At 40.2% G+C, this 24,311-nt stretch overlaps 1 protein-coding gene across 1 annotated transcript in view; it reads right to left on the minus strand.

Annotated features, from left to right (window-relative positions):
- Positions 1-24,311, minus strand: part of PLG (plasminogen) — a 53,526-nt gene that overhangs the window by 12,466 nt on the left and 16,749 nt on the right. The window contains exons 9-16 of the mRNA XM_033234282.1: positions 24,054-24,199; positions 20,179-20,338; positions 10,535-10,716; positions 9,872-10,020; positions 7,631-7,724; positions 4,230-4,350; positions 2,517-2,591; positions 1,936-2,076 (exon numbers count right to left, since the gene is read on the minus strand). Coding sequence (XP_033090173.1) covers positions 1,936-2,076; positions 2,517-2,591; positions 4,230-4,350; positions 7,631-7,724; positions 9,872-10,020; positions 10,535-10,716; positions 20,179-20,338; positions 24,054-24,199 — 1,068 coding nt within the window. The remainder of the gene's footprint in view (positions 1-1,935; positions 2,077-2,516; positions 2,592-4,229; positions 4,351-7,630; positions 7,725-9,871; positions 10,021-10,534; positions 10,717-20,178; positions 20,339-24,053; positions 24,200-24,311) is intronic.

Consider the following 24,311-nt stretch of genomic DNA (forward strand, 5'->3'; position numbering starts at 1 on the left):
GAACATAGCGTTTCACCCTCACATTTGCCTGTGGTTGCCTATGGACTACACAGACATAAGGTTTCATTTGAAAGGCATCAGTTGCATGCAAGATACTGCTGGTGGCCTTCACCTTTGAAAGTAGGGATGACAAAGGTGCACTTCTCATGCATATTCTGTGCACAACTGGAATCTCACGCTGAGTGCGTCCTTTCGTATTAACTAAGTAGGGCATTGATCCATGCGTGGAGTGTCTGACTGAGATGCCACCAAGAGGCTGTAAAATTGCAAATGCATTATGTGCCCAGAGCAACTTGCTCCATCCTTGGATCCTCCACTTCCTCCTCAGTGAAAGTTGCTACACCATAGTTGTAAGAATCCAGTAAAATACTTGATACCAAATGAAAGAAGATTGGAAATAAGCCTCTTGCTTGAACAAAATGGTATTGTGTTCAAAGAACATTCATATACTTTAGAGTCCCAGGGACTCTCAAACATTAGAACTCTGGTTTTTAGACCTGATTCTACTTTAGTAAGTTCAAGGGGATAAAGGATTGGAAATGAGAAATGCCCTATTTTGATCAAGAATCATCATTTTCACCAACTTTGAAGCAGGCACACTTTCTGCTTCTGAGCATCATCAGAAGGCCCAGCCTATCATGCAGACGTCCTCACTCTACAGGTTCCCTGGTGGAACACTAAATGCCCTAGGCTCTTAGGGAGTGGGGATGTGGGGTGGGAACTCTAGACTCGAAATGTATCAGCCTATCAGAGAACTCCAAAACCCAAAATTTCCAAATTATTTGTTCAAACCATCAGAACACCACAGCTCTCTGAGGACCATGAGGAACCTTCTACTTGCACATTTGCTGGGTGGGGAGGACACTGGAGAGCACAAAGGAGATCAGCTACTGTTTATAAAGACTGAGCTGGAAAGGCTCTTGTCTCCTTCTAGAGTGTCAGAGCATCCCAGGACATCACTCCTCAGTTCACAGACCCAGAGAAGTTGCCCCGGGATTGTGGCCAGGTCTAGGAGAGCAGCTCAGGCTCCTGCCCCATGCCTTCCCATCCAGGCCATGCTCATCCCTGTCCATGGTGACACCCTGTCTTCCAGAGCCGCCAGCACAGCGAGCGCCCTGCGTGCCTTGTCACCTGTCCCAAATCTGCTTCTCCTACAAATAGCTGTTTCTTAGCTGACTCAGCTAGTATCTGGCTCCAAGCAGCACTAACTTAATAAGTGACATAAGCAAACGTATCACTTTGTCAGGCTTAATGAAACAACATTTCAACAGGAAAGAGAAAATCAAATCAAAGAAGACAATAATAATAATGTAATTTGCACTTATAAATTGTATTTGTGATTTTTTTGACATTGTAAAATTTTTTTTGCTTTGTTTTTGTTTTGGTACAGGGTCTTACTCTGTCTCCCAGGCTGGAATGCAGTGACATGATCATAACTCACTGCAGCCTCAAACTCTGGGACTCAAGTGATCCTCTTGCCTCAGCCTCCCAAGTAGCTGGGATTACAGGCATCCACACCAGACACCCAGCTCGATGTTGTGGTTTTTCAAGTGCTTTGAAATAAGTAGAGTCTTATTTGATTCTCTTAAACGTATTATGATGAAAGGAGAATTGTCATCCTGGAATAACTGCATTGTTCTCTGATCATGAATGTGGATGAACTGGTGAACATTCCGTGAGTTTTAGGGGTAGCAGAGTACCTCATATTTCAATTTTTTCCACATGAGAAAACTGAGTCCTGCTGCCTTTCTCAAGAGCACAGTTAGCATGTGGCAGGGCTGGGGTTAAAGACTGATGCTGCCCCCAGAGCCCTTGAGCCTTTCATGTGATAGACAGCCCCTCCCCACTGCCATGCAGTGACCATGACCCATTAAACCCAGACATAAAGCAAATATCTTCACCAGCATAGGGTGAAGACCACAGGTGAGCGAGTACCTGCTTAGCTTTAGCAAGGCAATATCTGCTCCTCCGGGCTCCGAGAACATCTTAGATACTTCTATTTCCTGAACATGCGGTTCAAGATTCACTTCTTGGTGTGCACCCAGGATGACCTTGTAGGATGAAGGCCTTGGGGACCTAGAAAAGATGAGGATGTCAAGAGCAAAATATGGTCCGGCCCCTTCAGGTAACCTCTGTGCCGTGAACTTGATGCTGTCTCCCTGACACCCTTGGCCACTTAGAATTAGTGACTTCTGAGTGGCAAGAAGCAAAATTCATGATTTGCTCGAAACAGGCAGTTAGGGAATGTTCTCAGGCTGTTTGGGTGGAGACTGATGCCTATGGTAGTGAACAGCTCTATTCTGCAGTTTATTCAGGCCCACAAAATCATCTGTACTGTGTCTTTCCTCTGCAGTTTCTCTCTAGAAACCCTTCCCTTCTCTCTTATCCGATTGCCCTGGCCTGGTCCCTAGTGTCACAGCCAGAGAAGGAAGGGAGGAAGAGAGAGAAAGGAAAGGAGGAAAGGAGGGAAAAAGTATTTAAGACAAAACCTCATGTCAATTGTCCCCTAAACATACTTCTCCAAGCAGTGGGCAGCAGTCAGCACCCACTCTGGGGATATCAAGGTGCCTCCACAGAAGTGCATTCCAAACCTAGAAAGAGGATTTAGTTCAAATTTTAGTCAAATCGATACTTTGTTCTGCTCCATTGTACAGAAAACATACAGAAAATGTGTCTTTCTGACACGTTCACTTAATTTTGACCATGTTCATATTCCCAAAGGAAAGGACTGCAAGCCCAGCATCAGGACGGTAGTATCTTTGACCAGTGCTCCAGGAGTGGGATTTTTCAAAAGGGCCCATCTATGCCACTTTTTCCGATGCTTTGGGGAGGCACAGGCACAGCCTGTCCACAGGAGAGCAAAGCTAAGTGACTCAGCATAAAGCTCTACAGTCGTGACTTCCACCCCACAGCCCAGGACTCCAACAGAAGCGACTAGCCCAAGACCTTCCCCCGAGGTCTGTTTCATTTTTATGACAAGATCTATGCAAGGTCTGATGAATCACTCTTCAAGGAGCCAGATGTGATTCTGAACAACAGTGACTCATGGGGGTCTTCTGATCTTACCTGAGAAACTTCGCTTTTGAGGAATGTTTCCTGAATCACTTACTTTCTAGGACTGTGTGGGCAGGTAATAGCTCAGAATACTGGTGTGAGCCACTTGGAACCAGATTGTAATGAAGAGGAATAGAGACAGGAAGTGCATGATGACAGCATGTTGATAAGTCAGTGAGGATGTAGACCACCACACAGTTTAGGAAGGAATGAATCTGAACTATGTGGAAGGTGAAAGCTCTGTAGAGCAGGGATTTAGTAAACGATAAAGAAAAATCAACTCAACAGCAGAGTGAAATGCAGTGCGATCAGGTTTGTCGATGGCATTTCACAAATTTATGGAAAGGAGTCTCTTTACGGGAGAACAGCAGTTGAGCACAGGTGTCCTGGTGTAGAAATGAGATGAGGAAGCAGAACAGGCAGGCAGATGGGCCTGTTTCCTACGCATGCTTCCTGAGAGATACCCAAGAAAATGGAACTTATGAAAGGCATGTTCCACTGAAACAATACCCAAAATGTCCCGGTTCCCTGGGATTGGACTGATCACTCTTAATTTATGGGGATCATGACCTAGAATTTTTTTATGTTTATGAATGGATGAGTAGCCTCTGAATTGAATTCAATGATTCACAAAAGTGTCCAAAGAAAAAAAAATCTGTTGCCTGTGATAGACTGTAGATAATTTTGTCCTTGCTCTCCCAACCCAGAAAGTGTCACATTTCTAAAAACTTCCCTCTCTTTTCATCTGACAATGAGACAGTGGATATCCATAGAAATCCTCGGAGCATCTTCAATATTTTCCAGCAATATTGGAACTTGGTGTAAACCACTGTGCCTACAGATTTTGATGGAGCTGCCCAGATCAAGAAAAAGACAGCAATTTTGGCCATTTTCACAGTACAGAACCTATAAAAAAATATATTTTTTAATATATATAATATATATAATATATATAATATATAATATATAAAAATATATATAATATATAATATATAATATATAATATATAATATATATATATATATATATTTCAATTTTTGTAGCTTTTTTTCCCCTTCAGAAAACTTAGGGGCAGGTACTGATGCCTTAGCTGTGTGGGTTTTGTGTAAATGTAGAAGGGTTTTACAGGGCTTACGTGGAGGGACAGTATAAATCATTTCTGGGCCTGTTCTTACCTTGTTCTAAGACTGATTTGCCAGGGCCAGGAATGTGCGTAGGCCACACACCCCCCTACAACCCTTCCAGGACATTTCTTCGGCTCCACTTGAGGCTTCCCACAATCAAATGAAGCGGATGCTGTGGCACAAGGTGGGAAAGAAATCCCATTTGAGACAAGGTAGCAATTTTGTGGTGTAAATCGAGACAAATTCCAAGCCCTGAGTTTTTGACATCTCAAAGGCCAAACTAAATAGTAAAATCATAAGCATCTTTTGGAATATTTTCTCTAAGTTTCAAAAGTGGTAGTAGACAACACAGGATCCTCTCTTTTCAAGAAAATAAAAGCACTTTATAATTATTTTGTTGGATAAGTGATCAAACAAATTGGTATAGTTTAGCATCAGAATGAGATATTTTCTGAGAAGACCTTGATTGGGACAAAGGGTTATTTGTCATTGTTATTCTGACTCCATGCAGTATGTTTAGAACACGGTGTCATCCTTCCCAAATTCATCATCATCACCATCACCATCTAAACCGTGTAAAGTTTACTAAAAACCATAATTGTCATCACTGCTGAAAGGCACAAAGTTTTCTTTTTCCATGTGAGTCTCTGTGTGTGCATGTGTGTGCGTGTGTGTATGTGATTGTATGTAGCAAGGATTACTGTCCTAAGTTGAAATGTTGCCTTCTCTCAGCCAGCTTCAGGACAGCTCCTCTGGGGAGCCTCCCATGACTAACCGACGGCCGTGGGGGTGACTTAAATACATGGGCCTTTATTCTTCTTTTCCTCTTCCCTGCCTTCTCTCTGCAGCCAGCCCACAAGGTCTCTGGAGGTAGGGACAGTGTCCCATCTTTGGTATCATCCACCAATGCCTACAAAAGTGCAGGGGCTACAGAGAGTGTTCAAAAATGCTTCTCTGTTGTCTCCAGCCCTTCAAGATCTTCAAAAATATAAATGTTAATATTGCTAATAATTATTCATAAATTATTAATAACAACTGTAAGAGGAAATTTCTTCCCAACCAACCAGAGATTCTACGCTCTAGTGAATCTGGAACCTGGATTTTCCAAATAACTTTACATTTGCCATGGGCTGTTCTGAGAATCTGTCTGTGGAAGACTTTCTAAAAAAAGAAGCAAGGCGTAGAATGCAATCATCTTCTCTAGTGCTGAGCTCAATTTCTGCTAGTATGCCTTACATACAGTAGACATGCATCATTGTACTAAAAGAGTAACTACAGAAATAATGGTACCCCTGCTCCTACTATTAAAAACAAAACTGAACGTTTCTATTTATTTTTACTTATTTGTTATTTGTACTGTATATGTTGGTGGAAAGGAAATAGTTATTAAAATCATTGACCACCAGAGGTTCTAGCTTTCTCAAGTACGAGTCAGATCTGAATAAACCACATCGTTCTGTGTGAAACAGTCCTCAGGATTTCCAAGTGTCTGGTGGGAACCCTTCTCACCAGGCTTGGGGTTAACCTCACTTGTCTCACATCAAGGTAAGGTGGGGGACCTCACAGTCCTTGGGAAAAATCTTGTTCCCATTCTTTTTTTTTTTTTTTTTTATTATACTTTAAGTTCTAGGGTACATGTGCATAACGTGCAGGTTTGTTACATATGTATACTTGTGCCATGTTGGTGTGCTGCACCCATCAACTTGTCAGCACCCATCAACTCGTCCTTTATTGTTCCCATTCTTCCTTCTTTCTCCAGTCTCTAAGAACCTGATTCTTGTACATCCTCAGTGTGGGTGAGGACACCAGAATCGCACTGGGGAAGCTACTGCACCTCCCTTCCATGAGAGTCAAAGGTGCATGAGTCCCAGGCACGGTAGTGGGGTCTGAGGCAAGAAAGTCAGTCTGGGCTCAACTTCAAGGCAGCCTGTCAAGGATAGAGAGCCCGGGCAGTGAGAGGCAGTGGCGTGTACCAGACGGGGCCAGAAGTGGAGAACTGGAACTGACCCCATGGAGGGACTTTGAGGTAGAGGAGCCACCAAGATGCTTCTGCAGAACAGACAAAAGCACCCACTCGAGGAAAAAGTCAGTTATTAACTCACACTAAATCCACAGACCACAATGCCGCATTACAACAGTACTGGCCAAGTAGAATCTTTCCTATCATCCTAACCCCTGCTTCCTCCCTCTTGCTCTCCCTAGGAGTGGCCCAAATGTGATGATGGGCAGTGTGGCTCTCATGATCGTCATCACTGCCTTGTACCACCTCCCCAGGCAATCTTGGGATGCTGGTCTTCAGTGGACTTGAAGGCCAAGCTCCTTCCTTCCCCCAGCTCAAGGTCCCTCCACATGGCAGACCCAACCACAAGCAACCAAATTATGCATAGGAGAAGTCCAGGGTGGCTTTCTGTAACTAGGACAAATTGATTGGTCAGCAGAATATTAAATATGGGACAATTCCAAGTAGCTTCCTTTTTTTTTTTTTTTCCAGAACTACCCATGGATTTGTTATTCCAATTGTTTAAGGGCTAATGTCAGCTCCCTTTCCCCTGATCCAAGCCTCATACTCCCAATAAAAGTCTCAGAACAATAGGAAGGAACCCAAAAAGCAGTCTCTAAGCTATGTCACTAATGTGACCTGTGAGTAGTAAACTTATGAGAAAGGCCATCTGGGGCTAAAGAGCTGCACTACCTTTCACTAATTCCTAGGATGGCCATCTGAGGTTTACAATGTGCATTACATGCTTACCTGTTTCCTGCTGTTTGTATTTTCTTTCTTCTCAGTGGAAGGGGTAAGGTTTTTTGTTTTGTTTTTTTGTTTTTTTGAGACAGAATCTCACTCTGTGGCCCAGCCTGGAGTGCACTGGTGCGATCTGGGCTCACTGCAAGCTCCGCCTCCCAGGTTCACGCCATTCTCCTGCCTCAGCCTCCCGAGTAGCAGGGACTACAGGCGCCTGCTGCCGTGCCCGGCTAATTTTTTGTGTTTTTACTAGAGTTTTCACCATGTTAGCCAGGATGGTCTCGATCTCCTGACCTCATGATCCGCCCACCTCGGCCTCCCAAAGTGCTGGGATTACAGGCGTGAGCCACCGCACCTGGCCAGAAGGGGAAACTTTTTCATCTGAATGACTCTAAATGTTTCATGCATCCCATGCTGGACATGGCAGCATTCAGTGGGACCATCCTGAGGCTGACTAGATTACCTCTAAGCTTGCTCTTTGGGAGTTTTACATTTATTTTATTTATGTGTGTCTGGGGCGATGGGCGGGTGTTCCCCTAACAAATGTGGGCAGTAGTAGGACAGGTTCAAGATACCCATGATGAAGAGTGAGGTCTGGTGAAGAGGGCAGCCATCTCCTCCCGAGAACCACTCTGCTCAGAAGCCCTTTTCCTTTTTTGTTGCAAATCCATGTTAAGGAAGCAGTTTCCTTACCAAAAAGAAGGCAACCTACCACACTGAGGGACATCACAGTAGTCGTAAAGTTTTCTTGGATTTGTCGTGTAGCACCAGGGACCACCTACATCACCATCAGGGTTACGGCAGTACTGAAAACAAGAAGGCATGTAAGCTCCAGCTCACGTGGGGCAGGAGAGGGAGAAGGTGTTCTGAGGCTCATGCATTTCATGTCTATCCTTAGAAGACATAAGGGAGTGTTTCTTTTCCCTTCCTTCCTTTTTTCTTTTTCTTTTTTTTTTTGAGATGGAGTCTCGCTCTTGTCATCCAGGCTGGAGCGCTCAGTGGCACAATCTCAGCTCACTGCAACCTCCACCTCCTGGGTTCGAGCGATTCTTCTGCTTCAGCCTCCTGAGTAGCTGCAACTGCAGGTGTGCGCCACCATGGCTGGCTAATTTTTTTTTTTTTTTTTTTGGTATTTTTAGTAGAGACGAGGTTTCACCATTTTGGCCAGGCTAGTCTCGAACTCCTGACCTCAGGTGTTCCACTTGCTTCAGCCTCCCAAAGTGTAGGGATTACAGGTGTGAACCACCACGTCCGGCCTCTTCTTCCTTCCTTTCTATTATTATTATTATTGTTATTGTATTTTTTTGGCAAAGTTATTTTTTGAATGCTCTAAAGCCGTCCGTCCTGTGCCCCTGTTCAAAAGGAGTTATAAGGCCACCCCCCTGGACAGAGAGTGGTGACCCTGAGGGGTCTTTGGGGACTGGGTCTCCCCTTCAGGAGCCTGACCCAGTGGAAGTCTTAGAGCCCCAGCACCGCAAGACAGTGGGACATCATTGATGTGCATTTTCCGTGGAGGGCTCTGTGCTCTCCTGCCCGATGAAGCCTGTTTTCTGTTGATTCAGAAACATTTATTTCCATGCATTGTGCACCCTCTATGGGGCAAGACACAGAAAGGCAGTGTTGTCCTTCCCTTCATATGATACTGTGATAGAATAAGAAATGTGTATTTGGTCTCTGCCCCCCCAGTTCCTGACATAGAGCTCCTAAATCCCTTGGAGGTTCCTGAGTGAAGGGAACATCTTTTGTTCGAATGAAGCAACTCTTGGTGGGTTCCTGGATAGTCTTAGGATGGGATTGGTTGCCAAGGGAATCAACCATGTGATTGGAGGGTTGGAACCGTTCAGCCCCCCACGTCCAACCTCCAGGGAGGGAAGAGGAGCTGAAGGTGAGCTGGTCTTCAATGGCCAATGATGTATTCAACTGTGCCTCTGTAATGAAGCCTCCATAAAATCCCAGCAAGACTGCACTTGGAGAGCTTCTGGGTTGCTGAACACTTGGGGTACCAGGGGCTTGTGCACTGGAAAGGGCATGGAAGCTCTGAAGCTCCTGCTTACATGCCTTGCCCTGTGCATCTCTTCTGTCTGGCTGTTCACTGGGATCCTTTGTAATATCTTTTATAATAAATGGGTAAATAAAAGTAACGTGTTCCCCTGAGTTCTCTGAGCCACTCCAGCAAAGTAATCAAACCCAAGGAGGGTCATGTAGAAAAACAGATTTTTTATCCAGTTGGGCAGAAGTACAGGTCACAGCCTGGAACTTGGGATTGGCATCTGCAGTGGGGCAGTCTTGTGGGACTGAGCCTTAACTTATGGGATCTGACACTGTCTCCAGATACAGTGTCAGGACTGAGTTACATTGTAGGACACCCAGCTGGTATCTGCTGGAGACTCGCTTGGGATGTGAGGAGGAATCACACCCATCTGGTGTGAGAAGTGTTATGTTGCATGGGTGTGACAGTGGGGGAACATAGGCACTTTGGTTTTCCTTATATCTCAGTCTTCCCTATATACAGGCCCCAAAGGAAACCATCGCAGGGAATGCATGAGGCTAAGGGAAGTCCCATGGTGACCTGATGGCCCATCCAAATCTTTTCTAGAAAAATCTGACTTAAACTTCATAAAGGGCATCTTTGATTACCGGAGCCTAGCATAAAACACTAGAAACTAGAAACAGTGCCCAATAATGGAAACTTTAAAGAAATGTCACTAAAGGGAAGAGGCCTGAGAACCCTCATATGCGTGGAGGTTTCCTGGCCTGTGCTGCCTCTACTTTCTATACTGAGGCTGATTATATTCTAGCTTAGGCCCCTGATGCCTTTCCAATATTTTCTTCTGCCCCCTCTCCCAACTTACGAAAAAGAGCAGTCCAGGCAGATTTTCTGTAATGCAGAACCAATTCTGTTTGCAAAGATTGGTGAGCAAAAGGCAAAAGAGTCCAAATCAAAGTGGCTTACGTTTTTTTCCAGACCTGCCCGTGGATTTGTCTCTGGAGTGAAAATGCTATGTCTGTGGGGCTCCTGGGCAGCCCATTCCTGGCATGGCGTCCCAGTAACAGTGGTTGCCTTCTTGCCTCGGTATCCTTTCCCATTCCCAAACATACAGTCTGTACAGGGGGAAAAATGGATGCTTACGAACAGCCGCACAGACCCAGGATGATATGGAATCAATACAGTCATGTCAGATTTCTCTAGGATGACAGAATCAGGGGCCACATTCCTCAGAAACTGCAGTGCTGAAGACTGCAGTGAACACTGCCCACCTTAAGAAATGACTGGAGATGCTTATTGGCTCGGAAAGAGTCACAAATATGGCAGCATGATAGAATAGGAATTTGGACTGGGACGCTGAGATAACCCATTTTAGAACAAGGTGAGTGGTTAAGTTGAACACCCTGGAGGGTTTGCACCTGTCCCAAAGGCACAGCCCACTCACGTTGTGCCAAAAGTCACACCTCTGCCTCCTCCAGAGAGTGCACTGAGGCTTCCTTCCACATGGCCAGACCCTCTAAAAACATTTGATTTCCCATGTAGCATGGAAGGCTTCTGCATCAGTGAGATTTTCCATGGTTTTTCATCCCAGGGTCCAAGTGTGTAGATGTCTAGCCACAGATTTCTTACCTTCCTCGGAAGGAGTCTCTGCATCTGGAAGGTGGGCAACAGGCGGAGGTGCTGCAACACTCCCTTCTGTTCCTGAGCATTTTTTCAGGTTGCAGTACTCCCACCTGACGCTGGGGTCCGTGGTAAAACACCAGGGGCCTTTATCGGCATCTGGATTCCTGCAGTAGTTCATTGTCAGGCCACTGGAAATTCCAAAACAATAGAGGTCACAAGAGGTGGGAGAATATTCAGGGGCACCCAGCACCCTCCACGTTTTGTTCTAACAAAGTGTTAACAAGTGGCTCTGAAATATTCCCATTATAGGTGCAATAATGTTGTACCAAGCACAAATGGTCCTCAACTTCTGACCAACTGTGTACATTTCAAAGACAGATTTTAATTTTTATTTAAAAAATCAAATGTAGTATATGCTCCATATTAAAAACTCAGATCATACATAAATCTGTAAATAAAAGGATCAGAATTTCCTCCTCCCACCTTCTGCCAAATACATTTCTCAGGAATAACAGGTACAGATTTTAAAGTGTATATTTTATATTTTTATGCACATAAAAATGTATCTCTCTCTAGCTCTCTGTATTTCTCTCTGTAGGACTATATTGTGACATGTGCGTTGGAACTAAAATATATTTCTCCAAGGAGGAAATGACATCCAAGATGGTATCATTTCCGGGCCAGTCACCTTACTCTAAGTACTCATAGTGTAACTAAAGGGCTCTACTTTTACTATGAAAAACAACCATGAAAATAGTGTTACTGTCAATACCGTGTCAGGTGTGTCAAGTGGGTTTGTTTCTGCAAGACTTATCAAAGCCGTCCTGGCAAACTAATTCCCAGGCAGGATGCCATTTCTTTAGGGTGGGTTCCTGGGCAAGACCTCCTCTCCTGCTCTCAGTCCATCCTCTGCTGGCCACAGCCACTCCGGGTCTGAGGGAATGGGGGATGAGTTGAAAGAACAGTGGGACTCAAGACATAAAGGGAGACTGCTGGGTAGACTATGGGATCTGAAGAGGCTGGGCAGCTACGGAGGAGTCCGAAAACAAGGGAGTAAGAGGCAAAGCAGGCGAGGACCCCGGGCTGGGGGGATCTTGGAGAATGTGCTCTCCTTCATGCCTCCCAAGAATGTTGCTCCAACCTCTCAGTATCCTCACATTCATGACCTGTGACTGTCTGAGAAAATGGGAAATGTATTATGTACCATGGAAATGCAACATTGTCTCTCTAGAGACTCTGCACATGTGATCTAGTCTCACGCCCAGACACCCCATTTGAGGAAGCTCGTAGTCCAAGCAACTGAATGTGTTAAAAGGCTGAGCACTTGAAACAGATTTCCACTCTTTTCAATTGAGGTATACTTTTACATAGTGTGAAATGCACAGATTATTATTATTATTATTATACTTTATGTTCTAGGGTACATGTGCACAACGTGCAGGTTTGTTACATATATATATATATGTGCCATGTTGGTGTGCTGCACCCATTAACTCGTCATTTACATTAGGTATATCTCCTAATGCTATCCCTTCCCCCTCTCCCCACCCCACAACAGGCCCTGGTGTGTGATGTTCCCCTTCCTTTGTCTGAGTGTTCTCATTGTTCAATTTCCACCTATGAGTGAGAACATGTGGTGTTTGGCTTTCTGTTCTTGGGATAGTTTGCTGAGAATGATGGTTTCCAGCTGCATCCATGTCCCTACAAAGGACATGAACTCATCCTTTTTTATGGCTGCATAGTATTCCATGGTGTATATGTGCCATATTTTCTTCATTCAGTTTGTCATTGATGGACATTTGGGTTGGTTCCAAGTCTTTGCTTTTGTGAATAGTGCCGCAATAAACATACGTGGAAATGCATGGATCTTAAATGTCGTTTGGTGAGTTTTGTTGATCACCTATACTTGTGTAACCCACACTCCCATATGATACAGAACACTTCCAATACTCTAGAAACACCCTGTGTCAAGGCTCATTCAATTCCTGCTACCCTCTTCCCAGTGCCAGAGGAAAATACTATTGGTTTCCTTCACCAAAAATTAGTTTTGCCTCTCCTCAAACCTGATATAAATGGACTCACACAGAACATACAATTTTGTATCTGCTTTCTTTCCTTAATATAATGTTTCTGATTTCCATCCATCCTATTTGAGAGGGTCAGTCACTTCTTCATTTTAATTGCTTAATAATATTCCATTATATGAATAGATCACAAATTATCGATTCATTTTCTTTTTTTTTTCTTTTCTTTTTTTTTTTTTTTAGAGACTGAGTCTTGCTCTGTCACCCAGGCTGGAGTGCAGTGGCCGGATCTCAGCTCACTGCAAGCTCCGCCTCCCAGGTTCACGCCATTCTTCTGCCTCAGCCTCCCAGGTAGCTGGGACTACAGGCGCCGCCACCTCGCCCGGCTAGTTTTTTGTAGTTTTTAGTAGAGACGGGGTTTCACCGTATTAGTCAGGATGGTCTCGATCTCCTGACCTCGCGATCCGCCCGTCTCGGCCTCCCAAAGTGCTGGGATTACAGGCTTGAGCCACCGCGCCCGGCCTTTTCTCATTGACTGACATTGTAGTTGTTTACAGTGTGGGGTTATAAGAACTAGAGCTGCTGTGAATATTCTTGTAGATCTCTTTGTGGACTTCTGTTTTCATTTCCATGGGGTAAATATTCAGCAATAGAATTGCAGTTTTGTGGGGTAGACTCATATTTATTTAACTTTACAAAAAACCAGCAGACTGATTTCCAAAGTGGCTGTACCATTTGGTACTTTAACCAGCATGTGAGAGAGCTGCTCATCCTCACTCCACATCAGTGACAGCACTTATTGTTGTGTCTTCTTAATGATACCCATGCCCATTAAGTGATGGTGACATCTCGTGATGGTTGTAATTCTTATTTCTTCGATGGCTAAGATGTTGAGCATTTTTTCAGGTGCTTATTGTCCATCTGTCCATCGTCCCCTGAGAAATTTCCTATTCAATTCTGTTGCCCATTTTAATTAGGTTGTTTGTCCTTTGGTTAGTGAGTGGGAGAAACGTTTATACTCTAGGTACAAATCATTTGTCAGATATATGGATGGAGAGGATTTTTCTTCCAGTCTTCTACTTACCTATTGATTTTTTAACAATGACTTTTGATGAACATAATTTTCATTTTATGAAAGCCCAAATTATAATTTATTTTCTTTTAGCTCTAGTGTTTTCTGGGTCCTGCCTGAAAAACATTTTGCCTTCCTCAAGTTTGTGAAAATATTATACATTTTCCTGGAATTGTTTTATTTCAGCTTAAGTTTTAGCTCTTACATTTAGATCTAGGAGCTTTTGCACATTAATTTGGGGTGGAAAATAGAAGTCAAAATTTGTTTTTATTTTTGTTTTCTAGATGGATATCCAGTTGTTTCACAATGATTTTGGAAAAGATGTTTTTCCCTATTGAATTGCCTTGTCACCTACATAGAAACTAAATTTATCATGTATATGTGGATCTGTTGTTGGACCATCCATTTCTATATCTGTATACTTTTTTTTTTCCAGTACCACATATCTTGTTTACTGTGCCTTTATAAGTCTTTACCTTTGGGTAAGTCTAAGTCCTCCAACTTTTTTCTTCTCTTTAAATATTGTCCTGGTGATTCTAGCATATACATTGTCACATTAAAAAAAAAAAAAAGACTGCTGAGAATCTGCCTGGGTGTGGGCTGAATCCAAAGATCAATTTGGTGAGAAGTGATATTGACTCTCTTAACATATAAGCGTGATATATTTTTATTTAGATCTTTTAATTTCTTCCTTAACAATTGGGAATGGGCTGAATCCAAAGATGAATTTGGTGAGAAGTGATACTGACTCTTTTAATATATAAGCATGATACATCTTTATTTAGATCTTTTGACTTCTTCCTTAACAATGTTTTTTAGTATGCAGTATATAGTTCTTGTGCATATTATGTTAAATGTATCACTAAATATTTTGTGGATTTGATACTATTGTCAGTGATATTGCTCTGACATTTTTATTTTCCAGTTGATTATTGGCAATGTATAAAAATACAACTACTTTTAATATATTGTCCATGTATATACTTATGTGTTCTCCAATCTTGCAATATTTAATTATTAGTCTTCAGGACCCTCTGCATCCATTAATTAAGCTTTCTGTGAATATAGGCTGTTTTACTTCTTCCTTTCCAAACTTTAGGCCCTTTCTTTCTTTCCTTCCTTTTTTTCTCTCTTTTTGTTTTGTGTTCAGGTCTTATGGCAATGGTTGTGACCAATGTAGTAAAATGCTGATTAGAAGTATTGAGAGCAAACGTATTTTTCTTATTCCCAATCTTAGAGAGAAAACATTCATCTTTTACTATTAAGTTGATGTTATCTGGAGGTCTTTTGTAGATGCTCTTGATCAAGTTAAAGAAGTTCCAGTCTATTCATAGTTTTCTGAGACATTTTATCATGGATGAGTGTTAAATTTTTTGTCACATTTTTCTTCTGAATCTATTATATAATCATATGATTTATCACTTTTATTCTGTTAACATGTTGGATAACATGGATTGTTTTGTAGATGTTAAGCCAGCCTTGGATTCTTGAAGAGAAGCGTCACTTGTTTGGGATGTTCATCATGTTAATGATTAAAATTTTGTTACATCTTTTTATGTTTATGTTCACAACACATAATGTGCTATAGTTTCTCACAATATCCTTGTCTACTTTTTTACAACTAGGGTTTTTTTTTTTCTCACAAATTGAGTTGAGAAGTGTTCCCTTCTCCTCTATTTTCTGTAACAGATTATGAAGAATTGGATTTCTTTTTAATAATAATAAAATTTCTAATGATGCCATCTGGGCTTAGAGTGTTGCCTGTGGGAAGTTTATTGATTTATTAATATATATTAACCTGTTAAAGATTATATACACATGTTGCCTTTAATAGATATCAGGTTGGTTAGAAATTCAGTTTATTCAGTGTCCAATTTGCTTATTTGTTTTTTTTTCCTAAGGAATTAGTCCATATTATCTAAGTTATTGAATTTGTCAACATAAAGTTGCTCTCGATATTTGTTTATTAGCTTTAATATGTAAAGGATCCTATAGCAATGACTCTTCCCCTTTTTCACTCCTGATGTTGTTGGTGGTACTCCCTCCTTTGTTGTCAGTTTAGGCAGAGTTTTATCAATCACATGGATCTTTGAAAAGAACCAACTTTCTGTTTCACAGATTTACTCAATTGTTTGTCTATATTCTCATGCACCAGATTTCACTGATTTTCATTCTTTCTTTTCTTCCACTTGCCTTGGATCTCACTTTCTTCTCCTTTTCTAGATTTTTAAGTTATCTTAAATCAACAGTTCTCAAAGTTTTTGGTCTTAGGACCCCTTTAACTCTTAAAAGGTATTGGGGATCCTAAAGAGCTTTCATTTTGTAATATATACTATGAATATTTATTGCATCTGAAACTAAAAATGTTTTTAAACATAATAGACAATCACACATTTTATTAGCCATCAGAGAGATAATGTGATCAAACATTATGTAGCCTCTGGGAAACTCTACTGTACACTTATCAGGAAATGAAAGTGAAATGGTAAATAAAATCTTTTTTTTTTTTTTTTTTAATTTTAAAGTGTTTTAACCTCATAGACTGTTTCTGAAGGGATCTCAAGAGACTTCTTCAGGTTTCTCCAGACTATACTTTGAGAAATGCTATCTTAAGTCATTGATTTTTACATGTTTCTATTTTCTACTCAAAGCATTTAAAGTTATAAAACCCTAAAAATATTTGCTGCATCATGCAAAGTTTGATATATTGTATTTCTACTATTATTCAGTTCAAAACTTTTCTAAATTCCTTGGTGATTTCTTCTTTGAATTACGAAGTATTTGGAAATGCGTTGTTTCATTTTCAAATATTTGATAATTTCCCAATTTTTCTGTTATTTATATCTCATTTAATTCTGTTTTGCTCAGAAAACAGACTCTGTATCATTTTAATTCTTTTAAATCTGTTGAGACTTGCCATAAGGCCACACATATGGTATATGTTGGTGAATGCCCCATGCATACTTGAATGTGTATTCTGCAGTTTGGCATAGTGTTAAATAGGTTGACAATTTCCTTTAAAACATATGTATTCTTTCTGATTTTTTGTGCATTTTTTCTATTATATTTTGTTTGGGAAGATGTATAACCATATGGAGAGAGACATTAGGATATCTCTAACTCTAATTGTGGGCTTATCTGTTCATCTCTTTAGTTCTGTCAGTTTTTGCTTCATATATCAGAAGGGCTCTTATGAGAGTACAACCCAGTTAGCATTGTTAAGTCTTAATGAATAAACCTTTTTTCACTTAAGAAATAACTTTTTCATCTTGGGATTATTTCTTGTAGATTACTTTGGGATTAACATTACCACTCCAGCTTTCTTCTGATTCTTATTTTCATGATACATCATTTTCCACACTTGGTTTTTGAGCTAGCTCTTTACAATTAAAGAGCATGTATGTTAAAAATAACATAATTGGGCTTTGAATTGTATTCCGCTTAACAATCTCTGCCTTTTATGTGCAATGTTTAATCCCTTTATATTTCATATAGTTAGGAGTATATTAAATATGCTTTCAGTTCAGTTTAAGTCTACCATAATGCTATGTATTTTCTCTCTTTGCCATATCTTCTTCATTCTTTTTTCTTTCTTTCTGTCCTTTTGGATAAATGGAATATTCTTATTATTATCTATTCCTCTAAGTTTAAATTTTTTTAGTTGCTCTATGATTTACAATAACCCTTTTTAACTTACCACCTTCAACCATTTGTTTATATTATATAACTTCATGGATAATGTAATAAACTTAGAACAGTATACTTCCATTTATCTCCTACATTATTTATGTGACTATTTAAAAAATTTTTACCTTTACATACGTTAAAATAGCAATACATTGCTATCATTTTACTTCAAGTAGTCTATTATTATCTTTTTGTTTGTTTGTTTGTTTGTTTGTTTTGAGTCTCGCTCTGTCGCCCAGGCTGGAGTGCAATGGCACGATCCCAGCTCACTGCAACATCTGCCTCCTGTGTTCAAGCGATTCTTCTGCCTCAGCCTCCTGAGTAGCTGGGATTACAGGCATGCACCACCATGCTCAGCTAATTTTTTATTTTTAGTAGAGATGGGGTTTTACCATGTTGGTCAGGCTGGTCTTGAACTCCTGACCTCATGATCTGCCCAAATTGGTCTCCCATCAATTATCTTTTAAAGAAATTAGACATTAAATATAAATATTTTACATTTGCCATTTCCAGGGTTCTTCATTGCTTAGTATAAAGCTCCCATGAGGCACTATTTTTCTTCTACCAAAATAGATTTCTAGAACATCTTTTATTATATAAACCTAGTAATGAAATATTCTCTTAGTGTTTTTTTTATTTGCCGGGGGGAGGCAGGATATGTATTTATATAACATTCATTTTCAAGGGATATTTTTGCTGGATATAACATTCTATGTTAATCTTTTTTATTTTTTTCTATCACTTTAAAGCTGTTATCTCATCGCTTCTGACCAGCGTAATTTCTGACGAGAAGGCATCAGTCATTTTGACCACTATTCTTCTGTGTAAATATATGTGTTCTTCTTCTGGCTTCTAATAAGATTTTTCTTGTTGTTTCAAGTGTTTTTTCTGTCCTAATATCTCTTTCCTCTCTTGTGACTTGCTTTACACATATATGAAATCTTTTGATATTTTCACAGGTATTCTTGAGGCTCCGTTTCTTTATTTTTTCAGTCTTTGTATGTGTGTACTGCAGTTTGCATCACTTCTATTGAATTATTTTCTTGTTAACTTTTTCTTCTGTAATGTCTAACCTGATGGTAAGTCTATCCAGTAAATTTTTCACTAAACATGTACATTTTTTAGTTATTCAATTTCCTTTTGGCTATTTTATAATTTTCCTCTGTTGGTATTATCCATTTGTTTCTTTCCTGTTCATGTTTTCTTTAAATCCTTGAACACAATTATGATATCTATATTTCAAATCTTCTTGCCAATTTCTTCATTTCTGGGTCTGTTTGTATTGAGTGCTTTTTCTCCTGGTTATGGACCACACTGTCTGGTAAAGTTAGAAATTTAGGTCACACATTGTGGATGCCACATAACTGAGCAACTTGATTTTGTTGTTTGCCTCTAAAGAGGGTTGAAGTTTCTTCTGGCAACCAATTAATTGATTTGGAGATCATGTTGATGTTTTTAGACTTGCTTTTCAGCTTTACTATGCTGCTTCTGGAGTGGCCTTTATTATAGGAATACACTAATCCTACTTCCAAACTATGGCTTTATGTGGTGACTGGTGAATGCCCAAGATGTTCAGTGAGGTCTCTCCTCTGGCTGGTCAGAACTCAGATATCCCCAGTGCTATGTGAGCTCTGGTATCTCCATTGAACTCACTGTTCCCCCGCAGTTTTTCTTTCCCCAGCAGCTGTTCTTTATCCTACTTTCTCTCTGGAACCTCTCCCTGTGCATATGCAGCTTTCTGTGTAGCCAAAGACTTGAGGACTTTTCTATGGACATTCCTGGAGCTCCTTTCCTGTACAAATCCTTTCATATTATTACCTAGCTTAGAAAATCTCAGTTGTTTTAGTAATCCCAAACTCCAGTCTCCTTCCTCAGTTCAGCAAGACTGCGGTGGTCGGCTTGGGCTTCATCTCCTTGTTCTTCAGCCCAGGAGGGGTCTCCAGGAACAAAGCCGAGGGTATTATGGGGTTGATTTCATTTGATTCCCTTTCTAAATTATCTCAGTTTATCTGTTCTCCAATATGTAAAAACAGTTTTTTCGATATATTGTATACTCATTTATGGAAGAAAGGCTGTCCTTGTTAGACCTGGTTTTCTGTTCATCTAACGGCCTCTTTCGCTTTTCAGCATCTGTGTATCCTGCTTTTGTTCTTCATCTCCCAGCAACCCATATCCTTTCAGACCTGGGTGTTCAGGACCCACTATGTTTATACAGGTCAGAATATATATATATATATATATATGCGCTATATATATTCTAATATACACACACATATATGCGTACATATATACACACATATATGATATACAAGTATATCATAAGTATATACAAGTATATATATACAAGTATATACAAGTATATGATATACATATATATGTGTGTATATGCACGCATATGTATACATGTATATGTGTACATATATTCATACTTATATAAAGCATATAAAGTATACATACTTGTGACCCAAGACAAAAATAGCAAATTCAACCTTCATTTCAGGGGTTGGAGGTTAAAATGGTAGATTTCTATGGTAGAAATATTGCACTGATATTTAGTGGGCATTGTGGAATGGTACTGTTTCTAAGCATTTGCTCATATGCACTCCTGAGTTTTCAATTAATGTGATCTCATCACCTGCAGATATCCTCCTGCTTCCATAAAACTACTCAGGAAATATAGCCAGCCTAAAATTTCTCTTCTCTCAGGCCCTTTCTTCCAAAGCAAGGTTCTTGAGACATTTTTCTACACATTCTGGGTCTAAGAGAAATTTGGTCCTAGGAAGTTGGCTTGAAGAATGAAGCATGGCTCTTTTAACAGAAATTTCATTTGGCTGATGCCCCTCTTACAGTAAAAATCAAAGACATACGCATTTGGGTAGTTTTCTGGGGTCTTCTGATGCCGGTGTGGTGTCATAGATGACCAAGATTGACACTTCTTTCCTGTGGTGGTGGTGGAGGATGTGCCTCGGTAGCTCTGCCCATCACCATGGTAGCACTCCTGGACCACAGGGGTAAGCTCAGGTGGTGCTGAAATTAAAATAAAAGAAATCAAGCTTAGCAAATACTGAAAAAAAAAAGAAGCGTGAAGCAATTTATGACAAAAACAGTACAGTAGCCTCTGAGAATTATGACTGTTCTCTTTTCTGTATTAGCAGATTAACATTAAAAGTAGATTTATAGCATTTTAGAACATTAATAAGTTCTTAGTAATATTTCATTTAAAACCTGGGTGGGAAAGAATAGATAGAGTACTTAAAATTGGAAACTGCACTTATGTGCAAGCTCTTTTTTATGGATCTCTACTGAGTGTTCATGAGAACATGAGGGCAGATGAGAGAGGGATGCATTAGGCAGTGCAGATTGTGAGTGGTGAGTGGCTGTCAGTCGGGGGCAGACATGAAACCTTTGCACATTTCTCTAGATCCTTCCTCAAACAAAGCCAAAGACCAAAGCTTCTGGGTGATAGGGCAGGAGATGGCCCTGCATCTAGGACTGCAGGCAAAGATCCCACAGCTCAGAGGGCGGTGGAGCCAAAAATCTTATTCCCTTGGAGAAGTTACAGGGAATCCTCTTGTGTCCAACATCCTGCATTGCAATGAAACAGAAGCCTGCTACTCTTTCTTTCCAAACCCACCACAGGTACAAGTTTCATCAGAAGGAGGCAAAAGAACACTGAAAAATCGCTACTTTCAAAGCCGAGCTGTGCTCAACTGGCCTAAGAGGGAGGTAGGCCAGGGAGATAAGTATTCTCCTATGTCCACCAAAAAGTGAGCACTCAGCAACAAGAAACAGCCGAGTGTCAGTGGGGTTAGATTATGTGTATGAAGATATCTCCTCTGTAGTGCAGGCATGCAGTGACTGCTGAAATCTGGAGAAAACTCTTCAGCACCCCAGGCCCCACTCTAAGCAAAAGATAGCAGCAGCACATCACTGGAGGAATTTATATCTGTTTTGCACTTAAGGTAAAACTAGCAATCACAAATCCCAAATTTAGTTAAACTAGTGACTACATTGACTCAATTATCCACAACATATATTTGCAAGAGAAGGGTGTCCGTTTCAAAGTATAAATAATATTTACTGTAACCTCTACTGTTCTTCTATTTATAATGTCTAGTGTTTGATTAAAGAATTACAAGACACACCAAAAACCCAAGGGTGGGGGGGAAGCCACTGTTGAATAATAAAGCAATCCAGAGAGTCAGACTTACAGAAGATGCCATCTGGAAGCTATCAGATTGGGACTGTGTGATACCTATGTTAATATATTAAAGGATCTTGTCGTAATGGTGGACAGTATGCATGGATAGGTAGAGAATTTCAGCAAAGAGATGGAAACTATGGAAAAGAGTAACATGAAAATGCTAGAAAAAAAGTCACAATATCAGAGATGAAGAATTCTCTCAGTGGGCTGAGGAGATAACTAGACACAACTGACAAAATAATCCATAAACTTGGTAATAGTTACTAGAACTTAATCCAAACCAATACACAAAGAAAGAAAAAGAGTTACTGATAAAAAGAGGAGAACAAACTTACAAGATTTATGAAACAACATGAATGTTCTAACACGTGGGTATTTAGAGTCCCAAAAGGAAAATACAGAGAGAGAAAAGTGAAAAAAGAAGCATTTGAACATATAATGGCTATGAATTTTACAAGGACAATGAAAATCGACCATCTAGGCTGGGCACAGTGGCTCACACCTGTACTGTCAGCACTTTGGAAGGCCAAGGTGATGGACCGTCTGAGGTCAGAGTTTGAGACCAGCCCAGCCAACATGGCAAAACTGTCTCTACCAAAAATACAAAAATCAGCTGGGCCTGGTGGCACATGCCTGTAGTCCCAGCTACTCAGGAGGCTGAAGCAGGAGAATCACTTGAACCTGGGAGGTGGAGGTTGCAGTGAAGCAGAAGAATCACTTGAACCTGGGAGGTGGAGGTTTCAGTGAGCCAAGATTGCGCCACTGTACTCCAGCCTGGGTGACAGAGTGAGGCTCCATCTCAGAAAAAAAAAAAAAAAAGAAAAAAAGAAAAAAATCAACAATCTACAAATCTAGGAACTCAGAATATCTCAAGCAGATTAAACACAAAGAAATTCATAATAAACACATCATAGTCAAACTGTTGAATAACAAAGATGAGAAAATCTTAAAGGTAGTCAGAGAAAAATGACCTATTGAAAACATAGGAACAAAGATCGGATTTCTAGTCAAACTATTTAAAACAGAAGATAATGGAACATCATCATTAAAGCGTTGCAAGGAATGAAACTCTCAACCCAGTATCTATATTCAGCAAAATTACTTTTAAAAACTGAAGGCAAAATACTTTTTCAGACACTGAAAATCTGAAAGACTTCAGCAGTAGGAGACCTGTGCTACAAAAAATGCTAAAGGTTGTTTTTCACAGAAAGAATCTGACACCAGATGGAAATTGAGATCTACCCCAAAAGATGAGAAGCACCAGAAATGTAAAATAAAGAAAGAAAGAAAATACTTAAAATAGTTTTATTTGTAATCACTTTAAAACACACTATTAGGGCAAAAATAGTGTCAATGTATTGTGAGATAGTAGAAGTAAGCTGCTATTACAAAGAGTAATAATGTAGCATTTTGGGAGGGTAGAAGTAGAATTGCAATGATGTAAGGTTTTTATATGTCAAGTAGAATTATATTATTTGAAGGTGGAATGTGCAAAGTCAAAAATGTATATTATTATTATTTTTTTATTTTTTTATTTTTTTATTTTTTTGAGACGGAGTCTTGCTCTGCCGCCCAGGCTGGAGTGCAGTGGCCGGCTCAGCCTCCCGAGTAGCTGGGACTACAGGCGCCCGCCTCGTCGCCCGGCTAGTTTTTTGTATTTTTTAGTAGAAACGGGGTTTCACCGTATTAGCCATTGTAGAAAATACTAAAACCATTAAAAATTAATTTCATAAGTAAGTAGTGGAGATAAACTCAATCTAAATGAAGGCAGAAAAAGATGAAAAAAGGAATAAAGTTTAAATGGGACAAAAAGAAATAACTAACTTGATGGTAGATATAAATTCAACTCTATTAACAATTACATTAATGCAAATGGTTTGAACATCTCAATTTAAAAGCTGAGATAAATTTAAAAGATATACAAATTTAAAAGATATATCATACAAATACTAGTGAAAATAGAGCTGTAAGACTGTATTTATATCACCATAAAGAGAGTTCAGAACTTCAGAAGAAGGAATATTCCCAGAGATAAGAAGAAACATTACATAATGATAAAGGAGTCCTTTCATCAAGAAGACATAACAATCCTAAATAAATATGTGCCTAACAACAGAGCTTCAAAAGATACAAAACAGAGTTATGATCTAAAAGAGAAATAGACTAATCTACAGTTAAAGTTGGACACATCACCATTCATCCTCAGTAGTCAATGAAGGAGGAGACAGACAATCAGTAAGGATACAGAAGAACACCAGCAACCAACTTCACGTAAATGACCTTGAGGGAACATCCCACTCCACAACTGCAGAAGACACGTTCTTTTCAAGAGCACATGAAACATTCACCGAGATGACTATATCCTGAACCATAAGACAAACCTCAACAAATCTAAAATAACTGAAATCATATAGGGCACGCTGTCTGACCACAATAGCATTAAACTAACAAAGCTACTGTATACTGTGATGACGCCACTGGTGTACAAAAATAAGGAGAGCACTTGGGTCCTCAGTAAGCTCCCATACCCTTGCTTACCTGTGGGATCCAAGGGTTCCGTGGATACTGGGGAGGACTCACAGGACGGTATCTTACAGTAGTCCCACCGCACTTGGCTGTCGGTTGTATAGCACCATGGGGCCTTTTCTCCATCAGGATTGCGGCAGTAGTTTTCATCCAAATTTCTGAAAAAGAAGTGGTTGTGAGTTTAGCTTTCCAAAAAAAAAAAAAAAAAAAAAAGTCTGGGGAACCACACTTTGAGAACAACTGTTACGGGAGAAAACGTGCTAAAGTTCA

This window comes from Trachypithecus francoisi, unplaced genomic scaffold (genome assembly GCF_009764315.1).
Source record: "Trachypithecus francoisi isolate TF-2019V2 unplaced genomic scaffold, Tfra_2.0 Lachesis_group15, whole genome shotgun sequence".
Lineage (NCBI taxonomy): Eukaryota > Metazoa > Chordata > Mammalia > Primates > Cercopithecidae > Trachypithecus > Trachypithecus francoisi.